The sequence below is a fragment of the Cataglyphis hispanica genome, chromosome 2 (assembly GCF_021464435.1).
Source record: "Cataglyphis hispanica isolate Lineage 1 chromosome 2, ULB_Chis1_1.0, whole genome shotgun sequence".
Lineage (NCBI taxonomy): Eukaryota > Metazoa > Arthropoda > Insecta > Hymenoptera > Formicidae > Cataglyphis > Cataglyphis hispanica.
Window position 1 is genome coordinate 1,215,048 of NC_065955.1, and position 21,196 is coordinate 1,236,243.

The following is a 21,196-nucleotide window of genomic DNA, read 5'->3' on the forward strand; positions in this document are numbered from 1 at the left end:
CTAAGATGATTAATATTTAGTTTTATTCTTTAAACTTCTAAACACAAGAATAATTATTATGATTATTTCGAATAGATAAGAAAGTATAAAAGAGAGATAAGAGAGGTCAATGGGCTCAGTCGGTAGTTGATAGAGAAAACAGAAGGTCTGAATACCAACATACGATTACTGAAGGAAGGACTGCATCGCCATGAGTTGATACAGTCTTACTCTGCAACGTTCTCTCTTTTATCAAACGCGTTCTCAGACGATAAAAGTAACAGTTTCTTTCTTCGCGACTGGAAATGGCGGAAAATTATCGAGCAATAGAGAAACGAGCGTGAAAAGCTCTCTCTTTTGCAGAAAAAAATTTTATTACTCCTAATCACAGCATAGAAACTCTAAAAAAAAAAAAATCGACATTTACAGAAAAATCCTGTTTCCTAAAATTTCATAGCCAACAGTTTTTTGGTAAATTATCTTTTATTACATTTTTTATTTCCTGCGTGATAAAATCATTTTATTAATATACAGCTATTATTGCTAAATACATGAATTGATAAAATACGAGTTAATTAATCTTTTTATAAGAGGTTTTATATTTCTTTTTTGGTGTCTATTTTAAAGTTTTGTCTTTAGATAACACGATTCATAATATACATAGATATGATAATATTAATAATACAATCAATAATATTAATAATATGTGATATATAAAACATTTCTTACTTATCGAAATGCTGTTTCAGGTTACTTCATTACTCTTGGAGGGCGAGCGCCGCAAATTGGCAGTCTTGCAAAGGGAATTGCAAGTAGCCCTCGAAGAAGGTGGAAGCGTAAAGGTGAAGGAAAAGCAGCGACAGGAATTACTTCACGCTATATCGTAAGTTTATCCTTCAGAATCTTTTAGCGAATAAAAATAATTAAAAAAAATCTCACTAAGGTAAAAAGAAATATTTGACGACGCTACCGCGTCGCTTGATAGATATTAACGTGTGTCTTAAGAACGGAAGTTTTAAAAATCAGCATACGAAAAATTCCTCACTTTTTAATTTAGAATGTATTTTGTTATTTTATATACATGTCCCTCTTACACAATTCAATTATTTATTTATTTATTTTTTTTTTTTTTGAAAAATTTTAGATCGTTAAAGATTGTTCTCTTATTTGTAAGTAATATTTTTTTTGTCAGATCATTTCGCGTAAGCAGCTTTCTCTCTACAAAGATTTTTCGTATACATTATATATATGCTAAGATAAATAATTTTTTATGTCGAGAGGAAGCTTTTCCGAATAATAGATTCACTAAGAGGCAGGTAAAACGCGAACTAAACGCGAACTTTATGTTAGAACCGACTCCCGTGGGAGCTTAACTTGTAAAAGATTTAACGGCGGGCGGTGCCGCGTGACGGACTAACAATTTTATCGCAGCACTTTTACGCTGCCATCAGAAAATGTTTCATCACGTTACTTTTAGCATATCCCGCATAATGCTCAGGCGAACATAACGACCGAAATTACTTGCTAACGAAGCTTAACTCATTAATACTAAGGTTTAAACTAACTTTTCAGTTTACGGTATACAGAATTACAAAGTGCTCGTAACTTTTACATTATCGTATCGTCGCCCGCGTAAAGTTCAATTTCGCGATTTCACCGTAAATAGTTCGCATTGACTCTGTAATGAATCGAACTCGGAAGCGGAAGCGTGACGCAGTTCCCAGAGGCGCTACGCGCCCACTTCACTTTATTTTGCAAATGCTCTTTCGGAATTATTCTCGCCCTTTCGCGTTATATAAACGAAAGAGAGAGAAAGAGAGAGAGAGAGAGAGAGAGAGAGAGAGAGAGAGAGAGAGAGAGAGAGAGGAGAGAGAGAGAGAGAGAGAGAGAGAGAGAGAGAGAGAGAGAGAGAGAGAGAGAGAGAGAGAGAGAGAGAGAGAGAGAGATAGAGAGAGAGAGAGAGAGAGAGAGAGAGAGAGAGAGAGAGAGAGAGAGAGAGAGAGAGAGAGAGAGAGAGAGAGAGCGAGAGAGAGAGCGAGAGAGAGCGAGCGCGAGAGAGAGAGAGAGAGAGAGAGAGAGAGACGAGAGAGCGACGCCGATCATAGCCAGGGATGCCAGACTCCTTTATTTCACGCGTACTAACGGCCAAGTTGTTTGCACAGCAACCTCGTCTCCTCGCGTTTGCGGTGTCCCACGTCGTGTTTGCAGAAGGCAGCCCTCTTCGTAGTCAGCTAGCTCCTTGATTATGTATTACTGATAAATTTATGAGACAGTGGATGGCCTTGGAAATTTTGTCAAACCTTGTCTCTTCAAATGTGCATTTAACGTTGCGGAAGCTTTGTACAGCTTAAAGTTCTTTTCGCGAGATCGACATCTGTCTTTGCTCGTCATTGGTCAAATTTTTCGGGAGATGAATTATTTATAAGATTAGTTGAGCATTCGGATGTAACAAAGTTTAGTAGAATTATGTGATAAAAGTGTAATAAATGCAAAATTTGGGATCGATATAAAAGTGCCTTCTACATATTCATTACTTCGGGACTATTTCATGGTGATATATCCTACCATGGAAGAAATAGATATTGCGTGAAGGGAAAAGAACTTTGGGGTCGTGGAACCTACTTTGCGGCGGAAATCGAATGCGTAGCCTTTGCTTAAATCGATTCGACGATGGCGCGGAAATTCTTTTGAAGAAGCCCAAAGAAAAAAAAAAAAAAAAAAAAAAAAAATAAAGAAGAAAGCGAGTCTCGATAACGCTTTTATGTAAATTTACTCGATAAATTATGTATAATGTGTTAGCATATTATGTGAAATATTAAATTAAAAATTATATTAGCAATAAATTTTTTCACTTGCGATATGACAGTCATCGAAATAAATTATTACAGTGTAATTATCTCGTTTGTTTGCAAAAAAGAAAGAAAAATTATATTTAGATCTATATTTGAAGTAATGTGATAATATTTAATGATAATGTCTATATTTGAAGCCGATTTTTTCTTCACCAATGAGAGAAAAAGAGAGATAAAAGTTTAAACAGTTAAATGATATATATTGTTCAACAATTTTTTAAAACTCTTAGTAAATTGTTATTTCAATAATGAATATTAATAAAAGTAATTGAGAATTTTAAATATTAGAAAAAATTTATTATTAAAAATTTGTAACATTCACATCGGTGATATTCATTGAAAGTTTGAAAAATAATATTTTAAATAAATAATTTTTTAAAACTTGTGAGCCTTGAAATATTGAGTAATATAGATATATCGATATTGACCGATATTTTATACTCGTAAATTTTTGACATTTTACATTTTAAATCTCAGAATCTTTTAAATATATAAAATATCATTTAATTTTATTAATATCTCTACGTTTCTCCCGGAAGGAGCATTTCCTATACGGTACTTTATTAGCAAAGTCTTTGTAAGGCAAGATTAGCATGTTATCGTCGTCGCTCGACGTGTTTGAGCGTCCTGCAACCGCTTTCAAAATCAGCTTAATCGACAAAAAAGCCGATACCTTGCCCGTGCAATTAATTCCCTTCCGAACTTTACTGCACCGTCAAGTTCCGGAGAATTTCCGGAATAGACGGAGAATTCTCTCCGGAGAACTCTCCTCGCTCTTGTACTCGTTGGTCTTGTGTCTGCGAGTGCACGCGAGTGCACAGGACCGTCGTGTGAAAAAGAAGGCGAAATGTGAGAGCCCTAATTTATAAGATTGTTTGCTTTCCCGTAATTGCCAAAGTTGCTCGAGCGAGAAACTTTTTCAGTTTGTAAATCACCGGCCGAGGCTCCCTCGGAAAATGAGCCAGTGAGCCTTGAGAATGCCATCTTCTTCTCGTTATGGCGGCTCAGGCTCCTAGCCAAGGGATCGCAAAGCGATAGCCACACTGCTATTACGAACTCTTACGATTTCGTAGTTTTGCACGAAAATGGTACTCGAAGAGTGACGAATTCTTTTGCAAAACTTTAAATTCTCTCTACGTAAATGCATTTTTATTTATGTCACGTTTGATTTACGACAATTATAGTATATTTATGCTTCAGCTATTGGTACCGTAATAGCATATATATATATATTATAATTTAATTTAGTCGCATAGAGAAAGATCGTATTTTGCATTTGTTATTATAAAACGCTTTTAAAAATTAACATTTTTCTTTTTTGCAGAAAAATTCAAGGACAACACGAGCAACTCGACAAGGAGTACAGAATCCACGCTGCCGGTGTTCTCCTATGCAACTCAAGGGGCTCCGGAAAGGTAAGGATAGCGGACGTTATTATCATTTTCTTTTCACCTTTTTACTCGTGACTTTTAGAAATGATCTTCTCTATTATTGTGCGACGAATTATCTCCGTCTCTTATTCGAGCGCTGTCGTTCGTTGACATTTGACATCCGAGTTTTCTCGATTGCTCCTTGAAGCAGGTCGACCGTTCCTTCGAGATAACGATGTCGCACTAATCGACACTCTCATCAAACTACTTTCATAAATGTTCTACTTCCGTCCAATTTTCGCGGATCGGATAACGCAGGATATTTCCGACTAATTACGCTTCCCTTTAATGACAGACCGTCATCATTTAAATAGATAAGTAAAAAGGAGGCTGTCTCTCAAAGAACGAGAATTTAATTGGAGAGTCACGTAAAAATTGTGACGTTTAAATTAAAATAATCGATATTATATATAATATATTGATATGATATATATTTTATATAATATATACTCTATATTTTTTTATTTATAATTGATCCTGAATAAGATATTTGTTCTACATTTTATCTCTAGTAATTAAGCATGTTTACATATAATATGCATAAATATTTTCAACGCTAGTATTATATTTTCTCTGTTTTCAAAACTGTTGAATTCATTTTTTTAAGAGAAATAAAATATTTTTTATTAGAGTAAAATTTAACAATCGCATGCAATATCGCATCATAAATATAAACTGTAGTAAATTGGACATTTTAATATAAAAAATAAATGAATATGAAATGAATAGAGAACTGGCTTATTTTCGCGTTCATTCTTTACAATTTATGAATTATTCTGATTAATTCAAAAAAATTTCAGATTTCTCGCGTTATTTTACTGAAAGGGAGACTCAACGTTCCTCTACTCGCAAAAGTTATTAATATGAAAAAAAGGAGAATTAGAGAGCGAGCTCTTTTTTGAAATCCTATTGGTCCTGCCCCTTTATTGCCACGCTTGATATCTCTAACAATCACTTCGCTTCCGAGGAACTCTCAGAAGCTTTAGTAAGCTCCGGTAAGCTGTTATTAAACTCGGCGCATAATAGATTGTGCCTTCCTTCGTCCTATTTTGCATCGTTGGACTCTCAAACGACACTCGCTCGTGTCACGCTCAATTCTTATCATTAAATAATCTTAATGAAAGAAATTTATAAGGGGCCAATATACAAAGCTCTTTTCTTACTTATTTGCGCCGATAATTAAGTTTCGCAAAGCATTAACATAGTTTCTTATTGTGAATTCTTCTCACCGTTATAATTACGTACTTTCTTTGAAAGTGAGCTCCGCGGGAGCTGTAACGCTAACGACATCGTGGGAATATAATGAATGATAATGTAACGGTATCTAATTATTATGGATTTTTTTTTATAAAAATGGATACTATTACAACACATTTCGTTTTTCAAGTTATTAATCATAATATATGCTAACTCTATTATATAGAATAATAATCTTCCATAATTGTTAATTACGTTTCTTAAGCAAAAATCTTTTTTAAAAATTGTTAAAAGAAATTGCAGAGTACTTTGTGTGTGTGTGTGTAATATTTTATGAATTCTAAATAGAAAGTTTAGTTTTTAATAAAATATAATGGATTTAATAGTTTTGAATAATATAGTAATAAATAATTTTAAATTTAATTATTAATATATCGTATCGCATTTTGATATGTTGGATGTATTATAGATAATTTCAATTTTTGCTACCTTAAATCTCATAGTTATATGTATATATTTCGAGTGGATAGAAATGGGGTTCTTTTACTGAGCATGCTGTAGACTAACACTCTTCGTAAGGGAATGTTTATTTTTAATTTCTTTTTTTTTTTTCAAAAGTTTGAATTTTCTTTTTCTCTTCAAATATTTTTTTTTACATAAAATATACATTCACGATTTTTTTTTCTTATTTTTGATATTTGTTCGGATATTGTAAAACTAAAAATTTAAGATAGTATTTTTTTAAAGTTAGCTCAATACAAACACAATTTTGATCAATTTTATAAAAATATTTTATTTATAAAATTTTTATGATAATACTTATTGTCTATTTCTTAAAAAAATATTTTTTGCAATTTTAATTTTAAATACTGACGAGTTTTAATGTTTTTGAAAAAAAGCACAAATATAAAATTAAAACAAAAAATTTATTTGTTTTGAACTTCAAATACAAATTTCTAAATAGTCATTAAATAATGTGATACTGCTAACAAGTATGATATGCATAAACGTCATATGTAAAATATATGAGAGCTTGCATAAAATTCATGAGCGGTTTATTCGTCAGTAATAAACTTCATATAACAGGTGATATTTTGTCGAGCTTAAAGGCTACGTGAATGTATCGTCTAAGAAGTGAGTGTTAGTTTGCCAGGAAAATCAGTAAGATAGACGACCCTGCGCTTTGACGTTATACAACGACGCTTCGGCCGTAATATATTCAATTTCTATTCCTTCCTGCACTCAAGTTTGTCTTACCTTTTAGTAAACGAAGCCTTGGTTATCATCGCGCTATAAATCCATTTATCGTCAAACTTTTTAGCCTCTTAATATCAGATACTGATTCACTGCAAAATCGCTTGCAAATTGAATTGACATATTTATGTATAGCGTTTTCTGTGTACCTGTGTAATTATATAAAAAATGATAAAACTTTGACTATATATAATCCCGCTCATACAAATGAAGCTCAATTATTTTCAAATTGAATAACGCTGAAGGTAGAATATCTGATCTTTCATTCTTAGACTTTTTAATAAAAAGCCAATGTGATACGTGACGTCGAATTATCCGTTACATAACGAATGATTCCTATCGAGTTTCTTGTTACTTGAAGAGAAGCGTAACGTATAGTCCAAAAGAACATTTAACTTTCAAGAACATTGGCGCGGAACAAGATAAATCCCTTGGGCGCTTCATCGCTGAATCTGTCGCGTAATAGATTCAATTTCTTTGGTCTCCGTCTCTTTTTCTTCGAGTCCGGATTGTGAGTCCACCATCTTCGATAAATGAAAGTTTCGTCGGATTATCGCGCTTTCGCGAGAACGAAATATAGCCGCGTCGGGTATCATTGCGGATCCTTCGAAATGTTCGAGGGTCGTCGATTCTATCTCGAGCTTAGCATCTTCGAGTTGCGAGAGAAACTAAAGCTTCCAGGAGCTGCAGACTCTTAATTAGAGTACGATAGGATGGCCAGGGGATGTTATAACGTCGTATGGCATCGAACGATCGAGGTCGGTATCTAGGTCATCGCGGTTTGAAGTAGGCAATAGAGTTCTATGTTGAAGTAGACGGTAAAGAATAAGGATTAGCCTCGAAAATGGAAAGTACACGCTGAGAAAATGCAAAGGGCGAACAGGGGAAAAAGAGTGAGAGAAGACACACGTGGAAGAAATGCATTGCGCGTTGTGATGGAAGGAGCGAGGCAAGAGCGTCGAGCAAGCAAAAGAAATGAAACTTCGTGAAAAATAAAAATAATAAATAAAGAAATGAAAAATGGTCGATGCAAATGGAAGCGCAACCAAATGCATTATGTGGTGGCAGAGGGAAGCTTTGTAAAAGCTAGACGGTATTCGAAGAAAGTCAAAAGAAAGAGAAAGAGAGTGATGTAACAGAAAGTTGAACAGGTAAATGTAGATGTAAAAGCCACGGCAACAAAAATAGATCGGTCGATCAAACTAAATAAGGACGCTTATCAACAACACGTCACAGTCTCCTTCTTTTCTTCGACTTCCTTCCGGCTCTCCCATCTTATTCTATTCACGTACAACGGACGAGGACGGGATGTATTAGCAGTGTCCAATTACAGGGCAGGCTGCTTTGCCTGCGGGTCAGACGCATTACTTTGACTTACATCTAAAGAGAAGTGACGATACACTGTTATCTCGAGTGTGAAGATAATAAACTAATTTGCAAGTCTACGTACAGATTAGTACAGTCCGTCTCCTCTTTGATATATGCAAGAACATGTTAATCATGCCCTGAAATATTCGTGTATGTCCATTCGCACGGTATTTTTAACAGAATATTAACGAACAATTACTACTAATTATAATAAAACATTAATTTCAGTCGTTGTATTATGTATTATCATTTATAACTGCGAATTTTCCGCACTTTCCGAGAAATGTGATTAAAATCTATATAGCGTTAATTAGGATTTATTATTAAAAAGAAAACATGCATGAACAAATGTATTATCAATGAGAATATTATTATTGTAATATGATAGAATATTATTACATTGAAAATGAATTATAATCAAACGTTGCGGTAATATCGAAGAAATAAAAAAAAAAAAAATGTGTACCGTGGTAATCGAACGTGAAATGGTGTGATGAAATTGTACCAACGAATGGAAAGATTAATAATTTGATATTGAATCGTTTCGTGTTCGTGGCACAATGCGCACGTTGGTTACTCGAAATAGTTTATTAAAATAGGCAGCAAATGGAAAATCTCCCTTTTTGTGTACGATTTGTTGGAGAACATACATGCAGTGTAATAGTTGATCTTATTACAAATTTACGCCATAAAAAGTACTTTAGTTTCTCTCTTTAACGAGTAAAAATTGTTAATGTTGTTACCTACATAATTCTTATTGCTGCATGAATTTCATGCATTTTATATATTCGATTTATGAAAAGAGATAAATTTCAAGATATTATTATGCGATATGAATGAACGGCATGTTAGTATAAACATACTTTTTATATTAAATATAAACATATTAATTTAAAATCATACATTTTAATATTATATTAGTATATTTTAATATCATATTAGTATTAATTTTACGAAGAGAATATACAAATAAATTAAAAATTATATTATTGTAATAATTTATAAATAAAGTTTCTTATTTATTTATTTATTATATTTATAAATTAAAAAAAAACAATTTTTTAATTATTTTTTTTTCTAATTTAAATATTCTCATTTTTATCGTGTATAACAATTTATATTTGCTTGTTTTATATTTGGCTGTTTTGAATAAAAAAAATCATGAAAAAATATTCTGCAGCTTCAAAAAATACAATAGAGAGATAAAAATATAGAATAGTTCAATAGAGAGAGTAATTGCCGTTATCATGTTCGTCGGTCTGTGCAAAACTGCCAAATTTCTTTGCGATATTATATGAAAGTTAATATTTGAAATGACACTTTGAACCAACGCCCTTTGTTACATTGTCTCTGTACGATTGAACTTTGCATTTCTGCCACTCACAGTGCGGAAATTCATGTTCAACATACTATCGATGACTGTCAGAGAGTTGTTGTTTTATTCCGATTTCAAACAAATTTTCCTTGGACATTTGTCAGTTTATCACACTCAATTTTTTTTAACCATGCTGTGCGCAAATTCGAGAGAAAAGTTTCAAACATAGTACAATGCTGTTTTAAAATTTACTACGGCTCGATACGTCCGTGGGGAAAAGGCTCAATAAATGAAAATGGATTATACACGTAACTATACTTAAGGAAGATGTGTCGAAAGAGAAATCGCGTTTTCTTTCTTTCAACTACGTAGTTGTACAGGATAAATTAAAGAATGCTGTCAGTTTCAATAAATAAATTGCTGAGAATCTAGAAATTTTCGCAAATTAAAAGTGACGTAAATACGTAATGTAAGAAACATTAATCTGTATTTAATGTCAAATAAATTGTAATTAAACTTACAAGAGAATTTTAATTAAAAAATTATACGTACAAAATTATTAATAAAGGAAAATAGCGTCTAATTAAATACATTTTTAATTTTTATTAGATAATTAGAAGGCGAATAATAATACATTTTTTATATTGTTGTAAACATTATTGATGTAATTTCCGTAAATTAAATTGAAATGCAAATTAAATATTTTGTAAATAAGATTAAGAAACAGAAAAAGAGAAGACAATTAACATTAAATCAATATTCATATAAAAAAGGAATTTATATAACAATATACAGATCGATGAGATATAAAATATTTAAAAACTGCTTGTTTACGATACTGTGCGAGACTTTTTATACATATTGACAAATATATCCACGTTGGAATATTTAAAAAATATTATCAAAAATATTAGATACAGACGGATAAGCGATAATCTTCAAAAGAAAGGGAAGAAACTAAAAATAAAAGCGAATCGGAAGTGAACTTTGTAAACAATGTATGCTTTAATTTTTTCTGAAATTTTTAAACAAAACTTAAAACTACAAACTGTATAGGAAAAGTTTATCATGATATTTTACCGATAGAAAATGTGAAAATCAATTTTAACTTTGCGCTATAGGAAACGAGGAAAAATCGTTCATGTATTGCGCGGCTGTCGCAATGACGAGGCATACAACAATAAGAAATCGGGAAAGACATCAAGCGAGTTTCATTTCATTGTATTTGTTGAGAAATAAAAGCGTATCATCGATTGCTGTTGCAGCACTCTGAGAATTCTCGCGGGCGACGAACGACGTCGTAGAAGAAGTGGAAGCGCCGTTGAAAAGAACCGTGAGGAGAAGTTCCCAACGACAAGATATTCTATTTTCAAGGAGCGCGAAAATGCACTGCTCTCTTATACTTATCTACTCGTGTGATAGCGTTTCTTTTTAATTGAACATTCATAGTGTCTTTTGATAGCGGCAATTTGAATTCATAGATTTCCTCGATATTGCTCGCTGGTAAATGATTGCATCGTTTCATCGTGGAAACCTGGCGTGAACGAGAGTCGAGACACGTCGACGATAACGATAATCGTTCGCGTGCAACGACGCTCTTCTATCCATTCGGCATCTACGAGCTTTCTTGGAACGTGAAAATGATTTATTTACACGTGCTTTTGACGCTAAACGGTGATTTCTAATTGAATTTGATGTACCCCTTAGGTGATTTAAGATGCAGCGATGAGATGTGCTGTGGTTTATCTTTTGACAATTGTATGTAAGTGCCTGTTTCAGTTATTTTGCATTTTTTATGAAAGCGATTCAACAACACAAGTTTATATTAAAAAAAAATATTGTTATACGTATAACGATACAGGAATCATCATCTATATAAATATCTTAAATATTTAAGTGTGCTAAAAAAATGCACATATTATCTTTTACGTTTTTTATTCAACGATATTGTAATTTTTATGCAACGTAAAAATGCTTTATTTGATTATTAGACTATAGCACAAGCAATAAATTTTTCCACTTGCTCTATATAACTATGTTGTAGAACTTTTTCTTCTCTTGTTAACTCGTCCCATCGTCATTTTCTCCCTGTGGCGTTGTAATGGGTCAGCTTGACCGCGGACTTTCGATTTAATTAAAAATCCCAGGCTTTAAGCCACACAAGCTCGCAACGGATACATTATAAATCGCCGAGCAGCGAAACGCGATGCAACGAAAAACGCTTTTTGCCGTTAGTCATATTGGCTTGATTTATTTTTTATTTCTATTAACGTCGATGGCATAAAGCTTCAATATTTTTCTATTATTTTACCATTAATTTAACATCTGCCACTAGATTTAGTGAGAATATACGATCGTGAAAATATATTGAAATATATCAAAGCTTTTTTAAGAATCTTAAAAATTTCCTCAATTTTTAAGAGAAATTTGCTCGTCGTTAGCTTTCACAAATTATTAAATGCTAACGACTAACATGTTTATACTCCTTAATAAAGAATATCATCATTATAAATTTATCAAATCACGCTGCAACGATGTTCTGCTCTTTGATTGCAATCTGCGACGTCGTGTCTTTCTACAATCATCGCGAAACGTGCCAAACAATCGAATCAGCATAACGATATTAACCTAATACCCTGGGAAGAGCAAGTCAGCTTATCGGGTTGATGATTTACCGCGGCAATGCGCGCAAGCGGTTTACACCCTTCGTAGTGGTAGATCAGTGCAGTCGGCGTTTAGGAAATAGGGGCGAGAAGGTTGCCGAGGTGCCGGAGCTAGGTTAACCGAATTCAAAATTATTACGGTTTAACTCTCTCGCGTATCCCTTCACTGGGAAAACCAGCGGGGAAATCCTCCTCCCCGGAATGACGGCGGGATGAGGTCGAAGATTCAAGGGGACAGAGACGGAATCAGAAAGGTGGCAGAGCGGGGCGCATGAAGGCAAACCGCATAGCGGGAAGGTAATACAGAGGGATACTAGTGATCGAGACAGAGAATTATTGTAAGATGATATGGAAATGGAAAGCATACGTTCAGCAGTTCGCGCATTCTACATCGGTGCAACTGATTGTGAGTACAAAGTGAGCAGTATAATTCAAAAATAATTAAATATTTCTGACATGTAGATGCATTTTCGTAGCAAAGAAATAATTTTATAATTAGAGGAGAAAATGATCGAAACATAAAGTCGGATAATGATCAACAAATATATAACGATATTTTTAAATATAATTTAGCATTATAATTGTCAAAGTTTGTTATTTATAAATACATAGACTTTTATAGCTTTATTATTATTACTTTTATTATTTATTTTTATAGCATATTATTTATAAAACGTAGATTTTTAAAGGGAATATTTAATTTTAAAAATATAAGAACAAACGAAAAAACAGATAGAGATTATGTGTTAAAAGATTTATTATTTTATTGTAATATATTTGATATATTCATTGGATATAATTGGATATATAACTCCATGTATTTTATTTTATATTTGTATTTTTAATATCCTTACATCTTGTTTTCATATATGTATAATGTTACACGTTTTTTTTATAAATAAAAAATACATAGAAAATTTTACACTTCTTGATTAGAAATTTTATTGTTATTAAAATAAATTATTTGTCCATACATTTTTTAAGCATTGTGTAAATCAATTTGTGTTAAATAGACGATAGATGCAAAGTTGAAATTGTAAAAGCGAGGGGAAGTAACAATAACCCAATATATCTCTTCTCTTTCTTTTTGTTTTCCTCTCTCACTCTCTCGCATCAATTTCACAAAGACCGCACGATTCGCCGTAATTGCCTCGTCTAGTTCTACGTTTGAGTCTGGTTTATGGATCGAGATATCGTATATTGGATTCGAAGTACGAGCCAGGGATCGTATACAAACCCTGCGATTCACTCCCTGCGTGCTGATTGAACTTGTTCGTTGTGGCTGTATGCCGTTTGATATCATGGATCGTGATCCTCCGGTTGTCGCTTCCAAATTACCAGACAATTTTCGAAATCGATTGCGATACTTGGCAAGGAGCGCCGATTAATGAATAACGTTTATTCGCGACATGCGGAAAAAAAAAGTGAGAATGTACACAATCGTCAATATTTGTTATCTCTTATGCAATTTTTCAGCTCCGCGCACAAATCTGAAGTCTAATTTTATCGGTTGTGATTGCACTGAAAGAAATAATCATACATTCCGGAGAATCGCGAATCCTTTGTCAAATGAAATTATTCGCCAAAGTGATTAATAAACAAAACCGATAAATAGATCGATTGCTTCCATCGCCTTATTCTTTCTTTTCGAGGAATGTTTGTGCAGTAATCTCATTGTAGTTTCGTCCGATGCACAGGCATACGCTTCATTATTAAGTCAACAATACCGATTTTATGCAGCAGAACGTCTCTCCTTGAACGATACCATTAAACCGACAGTGATGGCGTAATGGATACTCTGCTCATTATTTTCAACATTTTATCATATTTTAGTTATGTAGAGATCTGTTTTATATTACTTGTATACTTTTTATAATGTACATGATTATATTAATAATTAAATATATGGGAAGAGATTACACATTTTTACATTGAATTTATAATAAAATCAGAGTATATATACATGAAAATATAATATGATGCAAACTTTTATGCACACATTGAAAAATTAATGTAATATTATCTTACAGAATGGTTTTCTCTTTCAAAAAGGAGAAGGTTTTTTTATTAAATTAACTCAATTATAAATTGTGATACCTAAGAACACTGTGTAAAATTTTAATATAAATAAACGCAAAAAAGTTTCAATTTCATTACTTGCAAATGAATAAAACAAAGCTCTTATTCTTTAATTGTCAATAAATTTTGAACACATAATTCTGCTCTTTTTATTTGCGGATTTTTATTTTGTTATATTTCTTTCTTTCCGATTTTTAGATTTTAGCAATAATAAAAATTGTTGCATAAAACATTTTAAGAGAATTATTACTAGCTCCTGCAATACCAAAAATACTTTCGATAAATTCGTGAATGAAAACATAAAAAAATGCAAGTTGCGTGAAAATTATTTTTTCCTCATAATTAGACTTGAATTGATATTTTTACAACAATATGACAATAATAATGTGCGCTATACAACTTGCGCGATATTAGAAACAAGCGATGAAATAATTGAAGAAAAATAAAAAAGGACTTACCAAAAAAAAAGATTGCGAGGAATTTCAATATTCCGACGCATAGCAAGCAGCTGGACGTTATGGATCGTATGGAACTTTATACTTCCCTTTAGTCTTGCGGGCGATTTGCATCATTCCAGATTACAGTGTCTCTGTATGGCGTGACCGATTATATTATATACACAAATTCTGAACTCTAAAGTACAAAAACGGCATTGTTATCATAACAGCAAGATCTCGATGACATTAGCGAAACATGAAACATGACGGCAAACCATAATGGGAAGTATTATTGCAGTGATAATGAGTACTTTAAATGAAACGTTCTCGCACGTTTTTGCTTTTAGGCGTTTTATACTTTTATTTTCAATGCATTATTTTTGAGCTTTTGAAAAAAAGTTAATAAATAAAAAAAAAATTACTTTTTTTCAATTTATTAAGATCGAAACTATCATTGTATTCTATAATCAATGCTGTTAATTAAAAAGCTTGAAAAAGGAGGAAATAAAAAATAAAGTCAATCAATAATTACATTGTTGTATAAAAAATTGTGTTGTATTTTTGTTGATATAATTTATCATTGCCTAAAAAAATGCAAGATTGTTTAAAAATAATGCATACTTTGTTCAGATAATTTATTCTTGCTTAGAAAAGATACGAGAGTGCCTCTTCTGAGTTGGAATATATTAACGAAGATGGAAGAGACGTCTTGCATCGGTGAGTGCATGCTGGAGACGATGGATTTTTCTTTTCTCTTTAGTTACTTTCGTCGGTCTTCTTTCACACTAGCAACCCCTTCTTAGACGCCGACACCACTGGCATACCGAATAGAATAAAATAGCGATTAATCATGATGGTGCGAGTGGGGGGTGAAAAATTCTCGAAGAATGGAACCGCGACGTTGATTACATCCTGAAACGATGACGAACGAGTTTCGATCGATGGGATCTTAAGGTGGGAAAGTTATTGAAGTATGCTAAAGAGCGTATCGAAGAGATTGAGCAGTTTTGAATAGTTTGAGGCTAGACATATATCAATGAATATCATCCTAGAGATTATCATTCTTCTCGCGGATGACAAAAAAATCTATTTGAGATATTATACTCTGAATTATTCTCTATTTTGAAAAAATGTTATTTCTAAGTTTAAGTTACTTCTTCTAGTTTAAAATTTAATTAATTAAATTAGTAAAAAAAAAAAAAAATTGATATTCTTTTTATTAACTTTTTTATCTAATTTTTTAAATAATAAAATTATTATTTTTAATAATTTTGTAACAATAAAAAACTAATTGTAACTTTCAGAAAAAGGATTATTAAAATCCAGTTTTTCCATAATTATATAATATATAATGTTTTGTTTTTTTATCATAATATTTATAATTTCTTGAAAATTTATATTTGTACAATGTACATGCTTGAATATTTTAAAAATATATTTTTGCATAATGTGCATGTCTAAATAATCAGGACATTATATGTATATTTTATTTTTTTGATGTAAGATTTAATATATCCTTCAGATTTTTGCAAATAGTATCCTTTTCTAGCGAAACATCAAGCGGAAGGCTGTGCATATTATAGAGTAATAGCCGGTAATTATATTAAGCGCCCCAGGCTTCTGCCGTAATTTACTTTTGCTTATATCCGACCACGATTAATTATACGCGCGAATATAAGAAGTTTGCGTATCGAGCCGCGATGGCCGGTGGTTGAGAAGGGAGAAGGACAGAGAGAGAAAGAGAAAAAGTTTTAATAAATAGTGAGATGATGATTAGTATTAAAGCATAAACGGAATTTTTTAGAGTCAATACGGGAGTACTTTAAAGCGGCATTGTATTTTTATTTCGATTCAAGCATACTTCGTGGCGATGCTTTAGTCTCGTAAACGGTTCATTAAATGCAAAAGATGACATTAACGTTAAACAAAAGGTAGTCACTGAATTACTCGCGTTTCAGCTTTCGCCTGTTTTCTTTAGAAGAGTTGAGCAAACTTTGCCGAGAGTTTCTACGAGTTTTGTTAAGTATGCTACCGCAAAGCGGGCGGCGTAACAATAACGTTACCGTATAACCGAAACTTGGCATCTATTCTAACAGATAGGAAATTTCATTGCTTTTAAAAACGGCTGCAATCTACGGATACTTACCAAGCGAGTATTTAAATAGCAAGTAATGTTGAGAGGTGTCAACGATTGTTACGAGAAATTTTACACAAATTTTACACAATGACTCTGCTGCAGGGAAAATTATTTTAAACAATATGTTGAGATACGTTCTTTAAACATTGAGCACAATTATTAATAAACCATAAACCGCATATTCAATTTTAGCAACTTTTATGTTTATATATATATATATATATATATATATATATATATATTGTTATTGTTTTTTATTGTCATTTCTTTCTGTTATATTTATGTTATATTTGTGAAAAAAAATGTGCATACACAGTTGTTGTGTTTTAATAAATTAATATGTAAAGTGTCGCCTGTATTTTATTTGAAATATTTAACAGAGAATTAAAAAATTATACAATGCAATCAATAAATAAATATTTGCGTTTATCAACTGCATAAAAGGTGCAGTGAGAGATGTAATTAAATTAGTATACTAAAGTAGTATACAGTTTAATGTGTATACGTCCAAATTAAATAATTCAAATGTAAAAGTATATATACACACATTATTTAGATTGAAAAAGTTTATATCTTGCATTAAATTAACATAATTCACTTTACAGCTGTTAATTTAATTGTATTAGATAATGAGGTTACCTTGCAATCTGGTAATATTCTGATATTGAACTATAAGTAAAGTTCTGCGGATTCTAAATTAAATTTTATAGATATATATTACTTTAAAATCAATTCTCTACTATGGCTGCACGTGATCCTCTTACTTACAGCAACTTGCGGGATACTATATTCGATAATATACTTTGAAACGAGAAATTAAAATTTGACGATATTTAGTTTCCTTAGTAAAGAATACTTTATATAAGTTAAAATGTGTATTACTAATATACAAATAATAAAAAAAAAAAAAAAAAATTAATAAAAATAAGTGATAAGAAAAATAATTGTACGCGTTGTTCATGCAATTTTTTATACAAAGAGTATCAAATTTGGAAAGATCATCAGTTATATCTTTTCTGTTTTTATATAAATATAATGTAATACTACTAAATAAATTGATCTAATTAAATTTTAATTACAATATCATTATTTAAAGAATATTCTCTTCGTTAGCTGTTTGCTTGTTCTCGTCTCTTGCCTATAAAGTCGTTTCTTAATTACTCTTCAATCTTTAAGAAACTAGGCCATATCACTCATTTAAACATTAGACGCATACCGATCGAAACTCACCGGTGAAGTGTCATCATTCGAGCAACGGAGTAGCAAACTTTTCGAAGTTCACGGAGTTCCAGAAGTACTTTACGTGCGAGGTACTTTTACTCACTCGAGAGTCGCGCAAAAAGGAAACGCGAGGAATGAAAAGGCATGGCGAGCCTGACATTCCTCGGCCTTGCGTCAAGGGTTGGAGCGGCACTTTCCCTTTTTTCCTCCAATCCCGCATCTTCCTCGCGTTCTTTCGTGTTTCGAGTATCTTAGCATTGTGCGACACGCCAAAGAATTGCACTCACTGTCACGTGCGAACAAATCAACGTTGCTTCGGCGGAGAAGAAAAGATATGGTAATAAAAGAAAGAAAAATTTGTCTTGTCTCCACACTTGGTGTTCTTTTCTCGAACATTATCGCATTATGATTATTTCGATTCTTACGTCATTTGCACACGCGCAATATTGCTTTATCGTAAGAAATGCGCCGAGGTTGCGATGTGCTATATGGCAGCAATACATGAAGCTATATATCATGATATTGAGTTCTTTTATGCATAGTATATGTGGAAGAATCGAGACTTTACTTTGCGAGATTGCTAACCTTCTTATACATAAACTTATGTTCCTTTGATACTTGATGGAAACGCTGCTTGTTAGCCATGCGAACTTGAATTTTCAAGATTAACATCGTGTTTCAATGGTATTGTCACTTAGGAGATAATTACAAAATCATTTCGCGTACTTCGCTCTAGTGTTCTTTAACAAACTTTACAAGTGTGTGTATGTATTAGTACATTTACATAGTGCGCGAATAGTTAATGCGCGTGTATAGAGAGCACAGCATCTCTCTGTTTCGCATCTCTCGCCGTCACTTTATCGTGAAGTTTATTAGAAGGTAATTTTTTGTCGTATCGTGTCTTGCAGTGAAAATATTTCAAGTTGGATATAAAATTTGCAGTGAATTTTTTTATTTCCTTCAAAGGACATGCCCTTGGCTATTTGCACTCCAAAGATTGCGATTATTCTTCCTTTAGTAGAAAATTATCTTCCTGGAAAATTCGTGTTTGAAAGATTCGCCTATATCCAGCTGCTTGAAGCAGCCGTTCGTGTCGTCGAAGGACGGCATCGCTGCTTAAATATCAAGATGATGTAAAACTCTGGCGAGGAAACACAACTGTGTATGCAAACTTTATCTATGTAAATGATACAGGTGTTAAGTTAAGAAAGTTTGAAAAATATAAGAAAAAAATTTTGTTTCATAATGAATATCTTTTTTCGTAAGAAAGACGTTTCTTTTTCTTGTGAAAAAATAGTTTATATAATAAATGCATGAATAGAGAAATGGTAGTTTAACATATATAATACATAAACTAATAATAATTAAATTTTGATAATGATGTTTTCATTAATAGATAACGCTTTTGCAAAAATGCGAAGGGCATACTAATTTGATTGATTATTTTTCTTATACCCGGTGCTTCATTACGGTGTCTCTTTTCAAGGATTACAAGGATTGCCATGTGTATCTGTGTTCGCATAAGACTTCAACTTTTGTTAAAGCCCACTTCCGGTAAGCCCATGAAACGAGATGGTATTCCTCGCTCTAACGAGTTTTCCGCAGCCGTGAGTAGTTATTCCTTATCAAAGGATTTCTCTCGATTTTGCCACGACTCTGTTGGATTTCTGCCCTTGGGCACTTTCGAAAGTGACTGCCGTAAAAGCGGAAACAAGATCGGTCTTGATGCGGGGTCACCAGAGTATTAATATCGACACGCGGTTTAATGCTCGTAAATACCTAGATGTTCAATACGCCCGTTAGATTCTCGGAAATCCCTGTCTTATTTGATATCCTTGCACGTGCTTCCCTTAATACGATTTTAATTGAGTTTAGTAATTATTTGCAACATATCTCTAATACGAGGAAATGTGTACAATACGTGTGTCCATTAATCAGGTAGATGTATAGAGTAGGCAGCATAGCTATTAATACTTCTAAAGAGCTATTGATATTCCTACAATATATAAATTCTATGCATAAATAAAGAGAAAATTACAAGCAACAAAGGGGATATTTTTTATGTAAACATAATTAATAAACGTTCGTTTCTTAGTAATAGTTAATTTTGATTTATGTGGTTTTATTTAATTATAAACACGATACATAAAATAAAGTTATAAAAAACTTTTATATATTTCATATAAAAGAATTTGTAAAATTTTATATATCTTTTATATATCTCATATAAAAGAATTTGTAAAATTTTGAAATATTTAATCTATTATTTAGAGATGAGTATGTGTGTGTATGTGTGTGTGTGTGTCTGATCAAACTTAAGTTTATAATTAATTCAAATATTCAAAGATTTAATACTTACTTAGGACACATCACTGTTTAATAATTATTTACTATGTGCAATTATAGTATTATATGAAAAAATTTAAATAAAAAGATCATAAATTCAAGAATCTCTAATTTATATAAATCAAAAACATTTTAGTCAACAGTTCTCCCTGTCTCTCTCTTATTTTAGACATGCATGTATCATTTTTAAACGAAAATTGTGCTCGTATATCGCTCTCTTTCTTTCTCTTTTTACGCGTTAGCTTTGTTCTTATCGCACGGATAAAATGCTCCTGTGGGAGTCGACAATCGCGAAATAAAAAACGGGTGTGGTTCGCACGTGACGCAAACCTCGTAAAATAATTACAAGCGCTAAAAGAACTTTTGGGACTAACAAGTTATGTAGGGCACAGTGCGCACAGGAAGTATCGGAGCGGAAAGTAGTTGGAATTTAAAGACTGTGAGAAAAGAGCTAGAAGGGCGTACTCAAAAGCAGCGGAACAGGACGAAAATCATTGGAGTTCATCTAGACGAAGGGTTAAATAGTCCGAGGTCGCTCGTAATCGAGACATCGAATTGCGAACGTCAGCTAAATGGTGTGGTCGAAGGTCTAGGACACTCTACATAATCGACTTTGTGACAGTTTAATGATCGATGCATGCACACTCAGTCGAGCAATTAGTCACTTGTGCATGGAACGTGACGATATTAACAGTAAATATTTAACAAAATTATTAACAGTATTAAAAACGAGATAGGTGTTGAAAATGATATCGTAATAAACGGATATAGAAATAATTAGATTGTGACAAGGATATTTATTCTTATTTTCCATGAGGCAGGAAAAATAAAAGTTAATTTAAAAAATAATTTAATAAATCTTTTGGCAGTAAAATATTATTTTTTTTTGTTAGAATTTCAATAAATAAGTTAATTATT

The 21,196-nt window shown here is 32.3% G+C and overlaps 1 protein-coding gene across 2 annotated transcripts in view; it reads left to right on the forward strand.

Annotated features, from left to right (window-relative positions):
- Positions 1-21,196, forward strand: part of LOC126857335 (uncharacterized) — a 78,672-nt gene that overhangs the window by 40,824 nt on the left and 16,652 nt on the right. Inside the window, exons 3-5 of one of the 2 annotated variants that reach the window (XM_050606674.1) lie at positions 729-862; positions 4,156-4,246; positions 10,661-10,736. In XM_050606674.1, coding sequence (XP_050462631.1) covers positions 729-862; positions 4,156-4,246; positions 10,661-10,699 — 264 coding nt within the window. In that variant the 3' untranslated portion in view covers positions 10,700-10,736. Of the gene's footprint in view, positions 1-728; positions 863-4,155; positions 4,247-10,660; positions 10,737-21,196 lie in introns of those variants that run through there. The other variant, XM_050606665.1, reaches the window with a different exon arrangement.